This window comes from Glycine soja, chromosome 17 (genome assembly GCF_004193775.1).
Source record: "Glycine soja cultivar W05 chromosome 17, ASM419377v2, whole genome shotgun sequence".
Lineage (NCBI taxonomy): Eukaryota > Viridiplantae > Streptophyta > Magnoliopsida > Fabales > Fabaceae > Glycine > Glycine soja.
Window position 1 is genome coordinate 39,383,756 of NC_041018.1, and position 15,334 is coordinate 39,399,089.

General features: G+C 30.8%; 2 protein-coding genes across 3 annotated transcripts; one reads left to right on the forward strand and one right to left on the reverse strand.

The window, feature by feature from the left end:
• Window positions 1-3,980: 3,980 nt before the first annotated feature.
• Window positions 3,981-5,526, forward strand: LOC114393902 (strigolactone esterase RMS3). Of its 2 annotated transcripts, none has more exons than XM_028355395.1 (2): window positions 3,981-4,523; window positions 4,611-5,526. In XM_028355395.1, the coding sequence occupies exons 1-2, from the start codon at window positions 4,144-4,146 to the stop codon at window positions 5,038-5,040; spliced, it is 810 nt and encodes a 269-aa protein (XP_028211196.1). In that variant the 5' UTR covers window positions 3,981-4,143; the 3' UTR covers window positions 5,041-5,526. The 2 variants fall into 2 exon arrangements, with proteins under 2 accessions (XP_028211196.1, XP_028211197.1); XM_028355396.1 differs by having other exon boundaries at window positions 3,981-4,514.
• Window positions 5,527-9,006: 3,480 nt separating this feature from the next.
• On the reverse strand, window positions 9,007-11,371 carry LOC114391754. Its single transcript, XM_028352708.1, has 4 exons — window positions 10,790-11,371; window positions 10,136-10,226; window positions 9,857-9,945; window positions 9,007-9,177 (listed from the first exon to the last, which is right to left on the reverse strand). Exons 1-4 carry the CDS (start codon window positions 10,877-10,879, stop codon window positions 9,166-9,168), a joined length of 282 nt encoding a protein of 93 aa, XP_028208509.1. The 5' UTR covers window positions 10,880-11,371; the 3' UTR covers window positions 9,007-9,165.
• Between the last annotated feature and the right edge of the window lie 3,963 nt (window positions 11,372-15,334).

Below are 15,334 nucleotides of genomic sequence, written 5' to 3' on the forward strand. Positions count from 1 at the left end.
AACGTGGAGACAACCTTCATTGTTGTGTGAGGCTGGTTTTGTGCTGCTGAGGCTACGTTTGGAGATGTTTGTGAAACTGTTTTTGAGAGGCGCTAGTTGATGCGTTTTTCTGCTCGTTCCGCTACATTTGGAGGTGATGTGGTGTGATGAGGTTGTTGCTTTCACCTTACAAGCTAAGTCATATTATTTTTTGTATATATTTATAATCTGTTTAATTTATTTTTATACTGTTGAAATTTAATGACTTCTTTAATTTTTGCTATGGATGATGAAATTAGTTCCTTATTGGAGAGATTTTTTATAATATTATTGAAATGGGTATTGGGTACGAACCAGCAGTTCAGCCAAACCGACAAAAATACAGGTTCGGAATTAAATTTCTTGGATTATTTAACAGTAACAATCTGTTTAGGTTTAGGCAGTGGGCCAACAATTGACCACTGTAGCTGATGGACCAACTTATAGTGTTTTTTTAATTTTATTTAGAGTTCAAAACAAAAAAAAAATAGTAAATCCTTTTAAAAAAATAATAACATTGAGGTTTCGAGTTCAAAAGAGATCATTAATTCATGTAATATTTATCTAATTCTTTTTAATCAAAGTATTAGGTTTGAATATTATGTATGGACATTAAAAAAATCATGGAGAAAAAGGTAACTCAATTATGCCGTTGATGTTACCAGCTCAATGAAATTACTTTCTATAGAACATATCTATATTGTGTAACGTTACCAAAAAAATATCTACGAAAAACATGACTAGTATAATTAATCTATATTTTATGTAAATCTGATTTTCTCACATTTCATTCTCTTAAATTTTGATTTTTACATTTATTATTTATTATAATATATAGGTAGGGGTTGTTTGAGCTTAATATGTGAAATTGAATATTTGATATGATATAATTGATAAATAATTTTATTCCTTAAATATGTAATTATGGATTTAATCCTTGAGTTATGTGTTTGAAAAAAACTTTTGAGAATGATGTCAATAAAAAATAATAATAATATCAAGTTGGAACCTTAGGTGAGCAGCTGTGTAGTAAACAAATGATATTATTGTTCTTCAATCATTTTTAATATACCATTAAATTATTTTTAAGCTTGAATTTTGAATTTTAACAAACGTTAATAGTAAGGAAATACCCTAGTAAGTTATTACGTTACTAGTTTAAGTTCTCATTTTTAAATATAATGATATTTTACTCCTAAAAAAATAATGATATTTTTTAGTAGTATATTTTATCTTACTATATAGCATGTGACTTCATCATTATCTGACACTTAGTTTTTTTAAAAAAATGTTTAATTATTTTTAGAATTATTTATGCATTACAATTTTTTTTTCTCAAATCTTGGTTTTAATTACCTTTTTATTTTTATATTATAAATTGTTTTTTCTCACATCTCATTCATTTATATTTTGTAATTCATTTTTCTTCAATTTTATAAAATTTACTCGATGATTTTCAAAATCTTAATTAATTATATTTTCTACTTTTTATTTAAGATAATTACCCGAATTCATCTATATAGCATTATTAGCTTTATTTCATTTAAATAATTTAAATTTCACCTAAATGAGAAGTAAGTTTACAATTCACGAAATAATGATGATGCTAGTTGAGTTCTGAATATGTGAAAAGTCAAAAAAAAAAAGAAAAAAAAGGAAGAAGTGGAGAGTGAATTTTTCTTGTGCCGTACAATGGGATAATTAATTGGGCACGACAAAAAGTCATCATCATTGTCGTGTTGAAGCCTCCCTCATCTCATCTCCTTCAAAAATCTACCATTTGCTTTGCTCATTACTGATTAGTTGAAGCTTTTAACTAATCATATGAAATTCGTTTGCCAGAAAGTAAAATCACAGCAAATCACAAAGTTTCTGGACTAACTGCCACTGGATTTTTCAATCAGAAATGTTTACTGAAAATGATAGTTTTACTAACCATAATTAGCATATAATTAAAATTCCTATTTTTACTAATTAAACTTTAACTTTTGATTGTGTATAAAGAATATTTTTTTAAAAAAAAAAGTAATTCTTTTACATTATTAATTAATTTGAAAATTTGTTTATCTTACCATAATAATTTTATAATTAGTTAATAACAAAATTCTAATTTTAATGCTTTGGAAAATTGTATACCGAGAATATTTTAGTGTACAAAAGATAAGTGATGATTTTAAATGACTTTTTTGTTTACAAGCGGTTTTAAATGACTTATTGTTAAGAAAAAATGAACCACTTATATTTTTTAAGGCAAACTACTTGTAATAAAAAAAATAATTATATTATTTTTATTCATAATTTTATAAAGTGTTTTATTCCTTTTTATTAGATCAATTATTTTATTTTGTATTTCTCTCTTTACTATATAAATTGTTGTGAGAATAACATTACTTTAAAAAATAATACTGACTGTAAAAAAAAAAACAAAATACTACATCATGCTAAAGTGAAATTTTAAATTGAATATTTACCTACACACTTAAACTATATATTATTTTCTTTTACTTTTTATATAATTAAATAAAAGAAAATTTTATCTTGTTTTTCATTCATTTTCGTTTTTATGAGACAACATACATTTTTTTTTCTTTTCTTTAATTTCCCTTTTGTTTGGTGAAGGAGAAACATGGTGATGAGAAAAAAAAAGTGAAAAAAATGTGTGTTTAATAACATAGAAACCAAGAGAAATAAAGTTGTGTAGTCACCAAGACTAACTAATTATTTCTTTTTCATATATTTTTATTTTCATTTACTTTACTACAAAACTATTTATAACTCATCCTTATTTTTTTCTTTACACCAGAGATTTTTTTATCTACAAAAATCAAACTTAAATATAATAAACTTTACCACAAATCAAATACACTGATTAATCAAATAAGCTAAACTTTTTAGTCACCAAATATTTATTTGAAACATATTATTTTAATAAAATATTTGAAAGAATTTTTTTTTCACCCATTTTTAATACCCCACGGTACGCCAAACACTCAAACTGAATGAATGACTTCCAAAGAATATAGCAGGAGGGGAAAAATAAACAAAATATAAAGAAGACTTTTTCCACGGTTTTCTAGTTGCTTCCATACGGCATTTGCAATAATGAAATAGTACTTCAGTACATGTACCATTTAGTTTACTTTAGGAAAAAAACAATATCTTTTTTTTTATAAATTTTAAAACCTTTTATTTTATTTTTCAAATAAACACACACTCACACACACAAGAAAAAAAAATTATACTATCAACTTTTATTTGTTTAAATAATATGAAGTCTTCCCCTGAATAACTATATGACCTCTAATTCAAATTTTGTAAATCGAAGAAGGTATGGGGAAATTCCACTCTCTGAAATAGATTTATTTAACTTAAAAGTTCTTTCTTTTTTAAGTTAAAATTTCAATAAATAGAATAATATCCCTGCACAAGCCAGAAGAAATCTCCCAACTCAGAGTATACTTAACCAAAGTAACTTACATTTATTTCATTAAAGAGTAATGATGCAGGTATAATTTATTATTTTAAATATTCTTTTAATATATATTTTTTTTCTATCTCTCTTCTTATCATATATGTTATAAATATTATCATATTTATATTTTTATCTATTTTTTCTCTTTTTCTCTAAGTGTTAAATAACACAATGAATATCTATGAAACATATTTCTTCATTAAATAAAGGATTATATAATTTATTTGACTTCAAATACTAAGTATCTTGATTTGATGTTATGGAATTAATTTTAAATATAAAACTCATTTTGAATATATTTTTTACATGTTTAGTTTTGTGCTGGATAAAAATATAAAATTAATTCTAAATTTAAAACTAACTTTAAATAAAATAACCTTAAATAATTTTTGTGTTAGAGCTAAAATTTTATTTTAAATTTTACTTGTAACCTAACACCAGCTACATCAATTTTTTCCACGTACATCCAAACAGACCCTAACTTATAAAAAAAAAAAAAAAACCCTAAAAAAGAGTAAAGAGAGGTGAGAGTTGGAGACAGAGTGAATGATGGAATAAGTGGTGGTAGCGGTTATAAATAGCAGCCAAAGAGAAGAAAGGCTCGGCAAAAAAGAAAAATATTAAATAAAACCGCCACAAATTTCTCCATAGTTATGGGCACTTCCATTCTCGACGCCCTGAACGTTCGCGTGGAAGGTTCCGGCGACAAGTACCTTGTCCTGGCCCACGGCTTCGGCACGGACCAATCCGCGTGGCAGCGCGTGCTCCCTTACTTCACCCGCAACTACAGCGTCATTCTCTACGACCTCGTCTGCGCCGGCAGCGTCAACCCCGACCACTTCGACTACCGCCGTTATACCACCCTCGACGCCTACGTCGACGACCTCCTCAACATCCTCGACGCCCTCCGCGTCCCCCGCTGCGCCTACGTCGGCCACTCCATCTCCGCCATGATCGGCATGCTCGCCTCCATCCGCCGCCCGGACCTCTTCTCCAAACTCATCCTCATCGGCGCCTCCCCTAGGTACAACAAGTAATTCTCTTCTCCCTCCTCAATTCTATTCTATTCTATTCTATTCTATGCGAGCAAATAGGAGCAATTAGTGCTTGAATTTCTCAGATTCCTGAACGACAAGGACTACCACGGGGGATTTGAGCAGGGAGAAATCGAGCAGGTGTTTTCGGCAATGGAGGCGAACTACGAGGCGTGGGTCAACGGATTCGCTCCGCTGGCGGTCGGGGCGGATGTACCGGCGGCGGTGAGGGAATTTTCCCGGACGCTGTTCAACATGCGCCCTGACATCTCGCTCTTCGTGTCGCGGACGGTGTTCAACAGCGACCTGAGGGGGATTCTGGGCCTGGTGAACGTCCCCTGCTGTATTATGCAGACGGCACGTGACATGTCCGTGCCGGCCAGCGTGGCTACCTACATGAGGGACCACATCGCCGGAAAGAGCACCATCCAGTGGCTCGACACGGAGGGGCACCTCCCCCACCTTAGTGCTCCTTCATACCTAGCTCGCCAGCTAGAGATTGCGCTCTCGCAGTAGCGCGTGTAAGTCTAGGCGCGTGGCTCTGGTGGTTAATTAAGTAATTAACTCTACTAGTACTATTACTACCAGATTAGGCTAGAAGCTACTGCTACAGAACAACAACAACAACAACAACAAGTGTACGAAAGGCTCCGAAACTGGACACCTGGCGAATAACGTGTGGGTGTTGGTTCTTTGACTGGGATTTTTATTTAAGGATAAGAATCTGCACGTGGATTTCACGTGATGCGTGGCCATTTTTAGTATTATTAATCAACTATTATTGCTCTTGTGCTTCTCTCCTTTTAAAGGAAAGAAAAAAAAAAGAGAAGAAATTAGAGAGACTTGTTTGTTAGTGTGATTGTTTGTTTTTATTAATATTATTATTATTATTATCATAGGTTTTGTTGTTGCTTGCTTGTGTTTCTCCTTTCTGGTTTGGTTTGTTGCTTACTTGCACTGATGAGGCCAGACAACTGAAAAGAAAATGAAATGATTTTCAATTATTTGACGCGACTCACGTACGGCACTTTCCGGTTTTACAAATGGCTTATCCGCTATACCATCTTCTTCCACAACGTCACTGGCCCACTTATTTTTGGGCTTTGGCCTTAATTCAGATTTTTCCTTCTTTTTACTTTGTTCCATGTTTGGATTGGCTCCCTCTATTCTTCTTTGCTGTCTTTTATCTTTTAACTCCAATTATTTATTTGGACCAAACTAACCTTACTTTAAACTTGAGGTTAGATTATTGAGTATAAACTTTAGGTGGAAATTTATTTATAAATGTTAAGGTGAAGAATCATATTCTAGTAATTTAAAAAACTGTTTTAATAAGTATCTATAGGAAATATGTTAAAATAAGATTAAAAAGTTAAAATTAGTTTTATAAATTGAAATAACTTTGTATAAATACTTTTAAACACTTCCTCAAAACTTAAAGTTTATTACTACTTCATTACGGAGAGTTCTAGCATGACCAACTATAATTTGGAGCATAAATGTGATGATGTTAAATTATCAGTCAAAATAGATAAAAGAATAGTGACTTATAAAAGAAAAATAAAAGTTTTTAAAAAGTTTAACTGTAGTTTTTTTAACCAAATAGTTTTTTTTTTCCCTTCACAATGTAGTTGACACGAACACGATGTTAAACTTTAGGTAAACGCCCATTTCCCTTTGATGCCGTCAAATTCCAATTACAGAAATAGAACCATTGCAAAACTTTATTCTTTTTATTATTAAGAGGTTAAAATGCATTTTTTATCTTCCTATTTTATCAAATCTTTGATTTTAATCCTTTTATTTTTTAATTTAAGGCATTTCATCTTCCACTTTTAAAGAGTTTGCAATTTTAGTTTTTCATTTCTTAATTTAAACATTTCGTTCCTCACTTTTAAAAAATCCATAATTTTAATTTAAATCCATAATTTTAATTTTTGTAATTAACTTCAAACGTTGATTTATATATAATATAAATATTGACTGACACATGTTTATTTATTATCCGTATGATAAATATTTTTTTAAAATTATTTAATTACTAACAAGCTTAATTTATTAAAAAAATAAAAAATTACATTGTTAAGTCTAAAATTGAAAAAGAAGATTAAAATAGTAGATTTTAAAAAAAAATAAGAGACGAAATATCTCAATTAAAAAAAGATAATTATAGATTTTTGAAAAATGAATGATAAAATATTTTAATTTAAAAATAGAAGGACTAAAATTACGAATTTAAAAAAAATAGAAGAAGGAAAATTATATTTTAGTTTTATTATTATTATTTACAAATTCTTAAATAATTAAAAAAATTCAGGACACTTAGACAACCAAGAACACAGCCTCTATATCCAAACACAATTCCATCTTCGCCAGCCATTTATTGCTCAACAAAATCCTTTGCCACCAACAGGGAGAGTCATTCATCCAACTCAAACTTTGATTCAAATTATTCCCTAAGTTAGCAAAAATGGGAACCAGAAAAAGAATTTTACAAGGTATTGATATTGCATTAAGCAAGATTTTGGAATGGCGAAAACGGAAGTTATTGAATCAAATTGGAAGTAGACAATAAACCTGCGTCTTAATTAGTAGCGGTAGTGACAGAATTTATGGCAGTGTCAGTCTAGTAGAGAATGATGGAAGAAGAAGCCATTAGATCATGTAAATGTAATTACATGCAACAACATTGGAGTTAATTTTTAAAATTCATTAAAACTGAAACTTATTATAACATGTTAATCTGTAGGAATCTGGATGATCACATACAATTACCCATATTAGAATCCTCACTCAGAGATAATTGTTGAAAACTAGGTCATTATAGCACGACGTTGATGTTTTTTTTATTTGATAAATATTAATTTGTTAAAATGTTAAATTTATTATAAGAGGAGATTCAACATATGATTTCTTGTTTTGTTGGAAAAATAATTTAAATTTATAATTTTAAATTTTTAGGATATTATTTACATTAAAAAAAATATTATCTTATTTTTAGAATGTTGTTTACAATTAAAGATATATTTTGTAAATTAGAGATTTTTTTTTTCTATTAAGATTACGATGTGAAGGTTTTTTCAAATCCAAGTTTGACTCTTATTAGATCCTTAAGTAAGTCCTCTAGGGGTGAGAATTCAAATCACGTTAAACAAATTTGTGATCTTTTTTTATTTTGTTTATGATATTGTCTCTTGTTCTTGGTTGTGTATTTTTTAGTAATAAAGATATGAGCGTGTTATTTTTCACCCGAACAATTGGTGTCATAGATAAATGATATTGCAACTTGGTGATTAGAGAGAGAAGAGTGTTGAAGAAGCCAATGGTGGATTTGTGTGGGTGCTAGTGTGTTGGCAAGTGTACCGATTCACATAAATAGTATATTAAAATGGTAAGATCGAGTGTCGAGTTCATAGGAAATTTGTTTCACTCAGAAACTATACATCTAGTATGCAAACATTTGTATAAACTAAAAGCAAAGTAAATATCAAGTTGAATTTTGTATCACAGTCTCTGTGAATAATAACTAAATATCTAGAAACTTAGGAGTGAAAATAGTCAAGTAAAAGTGTCGAGTTATTCTTTTGAATTTTCCTTAATGTTATTATGTATTTTTTTTCTATTTAATGTTATCCTAGTGTTCTTATGCTGATAAATGACTCAAACCAAGATCCCTCTGGTGAATAAGCCTAACTCTCTTTAAACCTCGTCCTTGATCCCTCAACAAACTCAGTCTAAAAAAGTTGCATTAAGTCTACATCATAATATGAACTAGATCACTGTACTCCATTTCTAGACATATAGATTTCTAGCTTGTTCTACCAAGTTCTAAGGCTTTAAAGCATTTCTCAATACTGAAAATCCTAACTATACACACAAATGGGTGATCAAGCCATAAGCATGCAAAAATAAGCATAGATAGAAGCAATGAACACAGAAAAACAACGTTAAATAGATAATGGAAGAGTATTATATCAAGGGTTCAACAAAACTTCCCAACCAAAAGGCTTAGCCTTCCATTACAAGAAATATGCTCTCAATACAAGAAGGAACAGAGTTTGGTGAAAGAAAAAGGCAAAGAATGGTTGAGGATGTCTCCTACAACCTCTAAAACCCTAGTTTCACTCCTCTAACCTAAGCTTTCTTAACTTATCTCTCTTTGTCGCTTTAGCTTCCCTTTTTGCTCTGTTTTTCGACTCCTCAACTTCTCTCTCTTTGTCGCTTCAGCTTCCATTTTTGCTCTGTTTTTTTACTCCTCCTTTAGTTTTCGCCAACTTCAGTGTTTTAAAGGCTTTTGGACGTTTCAACTTTTGAAGGCTCGCTTAGCGAGACTGGCTCGCTAAGCGAGAGTAAGTGAATTTTGGCTTAGCAAACTGGGCGCGCTAAGCGCGAGAAGTGTTCTGTATGCAATTTGCACATTTATATTTGCTTGTAAAACACACAAATAGAGCAAGATTGGATTGGAGCTTGTCACTTACTCTAAATGTGATGTTCTTGGCTATGAAATAAGGTGAATTCACAGCAAAAGTTGCAGAACCATAGGTTCCTAATGGCTGACTTTGAGCAGTGTCACCCCATTGAACAATGGTCTTATCTGCACCTTCTCCTTGTATTGTTATGAAGGATTTGAAAGGAGAAATGTTAACTTTCTCCCTGTATAATTAAAGAAAAAAACACAAAAGAAGATATTTTCAGTTAAATGTAATTCACAATTTGTTAACAATAAAACATAGAAGAAAACTTGCAAGTTGTGAAATGATGATTTGGGCTTGGGGTCCTTTTTCTCGTGTTGATTTGGACAACACTTCTACTTCATACAGCTCCACAAGCTCCCTGATATTTCTCTGTGGTTTAGAAGGTCTATATATCCAAATTCCAAAGCTTATCAGGCTTTCAAAGAGCAAAATATCATTGCTTTGGAAGCTCCCTCTCCAATCTCCACACTACTTATCTATGTTTCAGAGCTGAGTAAAATATCTATTTTTTATACATATGAATAGAAAATTATATTGAAAAAATTTATAATAACTACCACATATTACTCAATCAATTGAATTAAACCTGTCAATAATCAAAGTCTTTGTAAGAAAATTATACCAGTTTCCAAAACAAAATAAACTTTGGGCTTTGGCTCCCCTTTGAATTCTTTCTTTGACCCATGCCTTTTGTTTCCTATTCCTGAATCTCCTCTCGAATAATTATAATAGTCTAGGAATTTTATTTTGGGATCTAAGACTAACAGATTTAAAATTGACTTTGCAAATATATGCATATCATATTACTTGTTTTCCTTTTCCCCAATTATACATATATAAAAGAAATTTATACCAACCTCCCCGAAGATTGTCATGTACTTGGTGTGATAGGCATTTTCCACTGATCCAGCCAACAAGCACACCTCTGCTATGATGAAAAACACCCTGAAGGAGAAAGTTTCAAAACAAATTTTATTAGTTAAAATGTTCAATACCAAAAGTTTATCATGGTGTATCATGTATGGAAATTAAATGAAGTTAATTAGCTTTGCAAGATATAAAAATGTCTGAATATTGTATCGTTGGTTAAGTGTTAAGACTTGATATCACTATAGGTAATTCAATGAAGAATGATAATGTACCACATATTATGAAAAGAACAACTGCACAGGCCCTTGAGCCTCCAGGGTTAAGAGGCTTCCCGCAACAGAAGCATCGACTTGCCAAAATTCATTGTCGGTCACAACACTAGACTGCCAAAATTAAACAAAGATAAATATTATGTTAAGGAGGAGGTAAAAAGGTAAAGCCTAAAAATTTGATTGCATTATATTTATATAATGGTCACTTATAAGTCATTAAGAGTGAACTACTGGTGAAGGGTTTTGAAAATTTAGAAGAGATTATAGGTTCAAACCTCAATGCCAAAAATGCAGCAAGGAGTAAAAAACCATTTTATTCCTTTGACCTTGAATTATGATTATACATTTCCTAACTCTAAAAACTGGATTACCATTACATTTTCACAAACTGGGAACTTAATAAAAAGAACAAAAAAAATAAAAGGCACTCGACATCAAATTTTCAAACTTTAATTCATAAAAAGAAATGTAAAAGATTAAAGATTCAAGCTTTGCCTGTATTTTCTCATTTCATCAACAATCAAGAAAGAGAAAAAAGAAGATTTTTTATCCAACAATGGTCAATTGATCACATGATTCTTGTCAAACCCAGATTTTTCTTTTGGATTTAGAGAGAAAGAAAGAGTGAATTGAAATGAGAAAACTCACAATGCTTTTTCTTTGCTCAGCAGCCACGGCAAGTCCAAAAGCAATCAAATCAAAAACGAAGACAGTTATGAGTAAAAGCTTTGAAGCCATGGTTGAGAGTGAAGAATGTTGCAGAGAACAGAACAATGTTGGATTTATTCACTCTCTTTCTCTCTGTGTTTGTGTTGTGTTCTGTAGTGTCTTCACTGCTCTTTGCAACTATAAAAGCAAGCTGGATTCCTAACTGTGCAAGTTAAGCAACAATAAATCACCCAAAAAAAATGTAAAAAGGAAAGATACATAAACTTTAAAAAATTGTGTTGAAAATAATAGAATAGGAATAGAGGATCTCCTTTTAGTATTTTTTTTTAAATCAGCGAGTGGCATAGAGGATCTCCTCTTGGAAGAGCGGAGGACCCTCGTTCATGAGCCTGTGCACGAACATCAACGCCTTGAGTGCCACAATCCAGTCACGTGTCTTACCCAATTGCTTGGACACGGCGGTGACACACGCGTGGATGTAGCCGCGCGAGTGAGACATGAGGTTCAAGATCTCCCTTATGTACTTGTCGTTGGTAGGGTCGTCGTTGTGGCTCATCGCCTTCACAACCCCTTATGTACTTCGACGCCATGTTACTCGCGACCTTGGCTATTCCTATGCTGGTCTAGTCCTTCACCACCCCAATCGCCTTTTGGATCGTCGTCGGAGCCATCGCAAACCCCAACCTTATTCACTTAGATAATAAATCCTAGTTGAATTAATAAACTAAATTTGAAAAAGAATTGATAATAATTGAAAATTCGTGGGGGATTACCTAAGGTCTTACATCTGAGCGAAAACAGGTTGGATTCGTGGGGAAACATCCAATGGAGAGTAAAAGGGTTAACCCTGAGATCTATGGTGGCCTTTTCCTCTTCCAATCCACCCTGTTTGCTTTGGAGGCATTCATATTACTCTAAACTCAAATGACGAAGCTTAATAAACATTTTTTCCTTTATTTATTGGGGAACGAAGACGGTCCTTTCTTGAAACTCGTTGTAGTTTAAGTTTTCAATAATTATAGAAATGCCAATGTCATATTCTAATACGATTATTTTAAAATCGTCTTAAAATGTGCGTCATAAAAATAAAATACAGTGATCTTAATTACAAAAATGTTACCGCGTCACATTCTAAGACGGGTTTCGTATAACTGTCTTAAAATGTGTGTCGTAAAAAATAAATTTTTTAGTAGTGATTGCATGAAATGATTTTTAACAATTTTCTTATTGATATAAGGTTAATCTTAAAAATCAGGAACATACAGAACATCAAACAATGTCAAGGTAGGAAAAAAAACAATTGTTCCAGCAAATGAGGCAAAAACAGAACTTCCATTTGGTAACATAATAGATATAGGATTAATTTTGTAGTATTATGTAAAAGAAAAAGGATGGAATGTAATATGGTCGGTGGCTCTAGTGTCAGGAAGCCACTAAGAAACTATGTTACCCGAAGGTATCATATGGAAATTTTCAAGAACATAATTACTAGTTGAAGATTGAACCATGTTGGATGCATGAACATCTGAAGAAGAAGGCTTATGATTTTGTTGGATAAGTGCCAACAAGCTCTGATATTGGTCGGGAGTAAATAATTCGCTTGCACTTTTGTGACCAAGATCGGTAGACACGTCCATTGAAGATGCAACTAAGTTTATGCTACTATCATTATTCTTTTGAGTTTTTGGAGCGATACCTAGGAGGAAATCCTATTTTAAAAGTAACACTCCTCATCTGTATGGTTATTGAAACCACAATGAGTGCAAAGTTTGGAGCCTTGTTGGCCTTTTCCCCTTCCAAATCTACCTCGGCCTCTACCTCTACCAACAAAGGCTCCTTTCCCATAATTTTCCTTTGGAACTTAATTTGCAACAACATTTAATGCCAAATTCGAATTAGAAATGGAATTTGCAATGACTGTTGTATTCATTTGGCGTTCTTGTTGCACAACCATGGAGAAAACCTTTGTTAATGGTGGCAATGGTTCAAGCATCAAAACTTGAGATTTCACATGCGAGTATTGTTCATTAAGGCCTTTAAGAAAACGAATTACATAGTCTTCATCCCTATATTTCTTAATCATGCTAACTGCTCCACAAATACAAGCAATGACACATTTGCAAAAAAGAAAAGGTCTAAAATTTTCTAGTTCATTCCATATAGTCTTAAGTCTGGTAAAGTAATATGTTATCGTGAGGTCACCTTGGTGGAGTTTATAGTAATCCTTTTGTAGATCAGAGATGCACAACAAATCTCCCTATGAGAACCTATCATGTAAATCCTTGCACACAACAGTGGCTTGGTCTATCCACACAACAAACATGGAATGGTGTAACCATCCCAAGACCATAGTATTACACCTCTCCCATGCTCCATAGAATGGGTCCAAAAGACTTGGTTGGCTAAGAGAACCATCAACAAATTTCAGTTTGTTCTTTGAAATGAGAGATAATTTCATGCTTATGGCCCATGAATGGTAGTCTTTCTCGTCCAAAGGAGGTGATACTAAAACTAGTGATGGGTTCTCATTTGGGTGGAGGTAATAGGGATTAGAGAGGTCGGGGTTTGAGCTCTGGATTTTCATAATGAAAAAGAATCAGAAAAAGAAGAGTTTGCAATGAAAAACATAGCAATAAACAAAAGGGTTTAATCTTGGGATCGATGACCATTGCTCCTTTTTTTAAGGACTAATACAATCTTGTTTTTGCATAGTAGTAATATATTTTAGGTTGATTATGTGATTTTTAATAATAAAAATATGAGTGTATTTTTTTTCAACACATTTTTTTTTTTGTTTAATCATTCAACTCATTTTATGTTTTCACAATCACATATGTAGAAAAATACAAAAGAGTGTAACATTAATTTGAGACTCATTTGAAATTATTCACATTAATTGTTGCATAAAAATTGTCACTTTTATCTTTTAAAAATAAAATGTTAATTAATATCGTTATTTTTAACATTTTGAAACCATTATATATCTGACTTCAAAATAAAATTTTACTTAATGTTAAGATTACTAAGATTTTAGAAAAATGACATATTGGAGTTTTTTAGTATAAAATAATGCTTAATTTTTTTATATGTTTAAGCCAGAATGCCATTTAGTATAAAATAATGCTTAATGTTCCCAAATCACATGTACTCTGAATTTTGTTCTCTGTTTGAATACTTATTGTCCTCCTGAAATTAACAATTTCATTTGCTTATTGAAAAAATAGACAGCGAGAAAAATATAGTAAAATAATTAGAGGATTTTTTTAGGATAACTTGTATTTCTTTTATCTCAAAAGTGGTATTGTGGAGATGAAATCCCAATAGTACTAGGTAAGGCACCAATGTAATCATAGCAATATAATATGTAACACATTTTTTTTTATTACGTGCTGATTCTACTAAACAATTGGATGCACTCATACTAATGGAATCAACATAAGATTTTAGTTAAATTAAAACAAATTAAAGTTATTAATATTTTCTAATGAAAATATTATATGCCGATTCTACTAAATAGTTGGATGCCACGATTACTACTGGAATCAACAATATGAGAGTTTATTAATCACCAAAAAAAGTATTTAAAGTTTCTATAAAAAAGAATTAAAGTTGTTAATATTTTCCAAATTCCAATAATAAAATATTAAAAACATCTGTTTAAAGAACAATGTCATAAACAAAACACTTGTGCGAGCATCAATGTTGAGATAATTACTACTCCACCAAAAAAAATGTTGAGGCAATTACTTAAGATTCTTGTCTCCCCTATCTCCCGAAAAAAAATAAAAATAAATAAAAGCTATGAATTAACATAGACTGAAAGCGCAACTATACAAGATCGGTAAGAAGCTAACTTCTTAATAAATTAACTTTTTAATGCATAATATATATATATATATATATATATAATTGAAATATAATGATATTATAATAATATTTTATATTGTCAATCAAAAATAAATTATTAAAAATTATTATTTTTTGTGATAAATACTTGGCAAGTCGTACTAATAGTATTTTTATATCAAAAGTATAATTTTTTTTATAATATAAACACACATAATTAAATTATGTCTTCTTTTTTTATAGAAAAAATTAAATTCTCTATATATAATTGAAAATAAAGTTGCTAGATGTATGGGCTTTAATTTAGTAAAAGGTATGACATTCAAGTGATATATTAGGATTTGTATGGGTAAACAATTTAACGTGTTTATTGAATAAAGACTTATACTATATATGTAAGCCCTTATGCATAAAGTGTTTTTATAAATGAAGAAAAAAATAAATTAATTTGTTTTCATAAGAATTGTAAGTTGTTTTTATAAGCTATTTTAAAGCACTTATTGAAATAAAGTGAATTCAACTTGGATAGATATATGACAAAGGAATTTTTTAAAATTCTTTCAAGACAAATGACTATATTATAGGATAAAAATGAAATTATAAATAACTATTTAAACAAACCCTAAATCTTTAAAGCCATACTTTTTAAAATATTAACAAATTAAGAACTTTTTTTTA

What these genes read in the sequence shown, in the direction of transcription:
- LOC114393902 (XM_028355395.1), top strand. Translation starts at nt 4,144, where the DNA reads ATGGGCACTTCCATTCTCGACGCCCTGAACGTTCGCGTGGAAGGTTCC. An exon ending in GCCTCCCCTAGGTACAACAA is followed by an intron (nt 4,524 to 4,610) that starts GTAATTCTCTTC and finishes TGAATTTCTCAG; the next exon opens with ATTCCTGAACGACAAGGACT.
- LOC114391754 (XM_028352708.1), bottom strand. Translation starts at nt 10,879, where the DNA reads ATGGCTTCAAAGCTTTTACTCATAACTGTCTTCGTTTTTGATTTGATT. An exon ending in CTGAGCAAAGAAAAAGCATT is followed by an intron (nt 10,227 to 10,789) that starts GTGAGTTTTCTC and finishes CGACAATGAATT; the next exon opens with TTGGCAAGTCGATGCTTCTG. An exon ending in TTTCATAATATGTGGTACAT is followed by an intron (nt 9,946 to 10,135) that starts TATCATTCTTCA and finishes CTTTCTCCTTCA; the next exon opens with GGGTGTTTTTCATCATAGCA.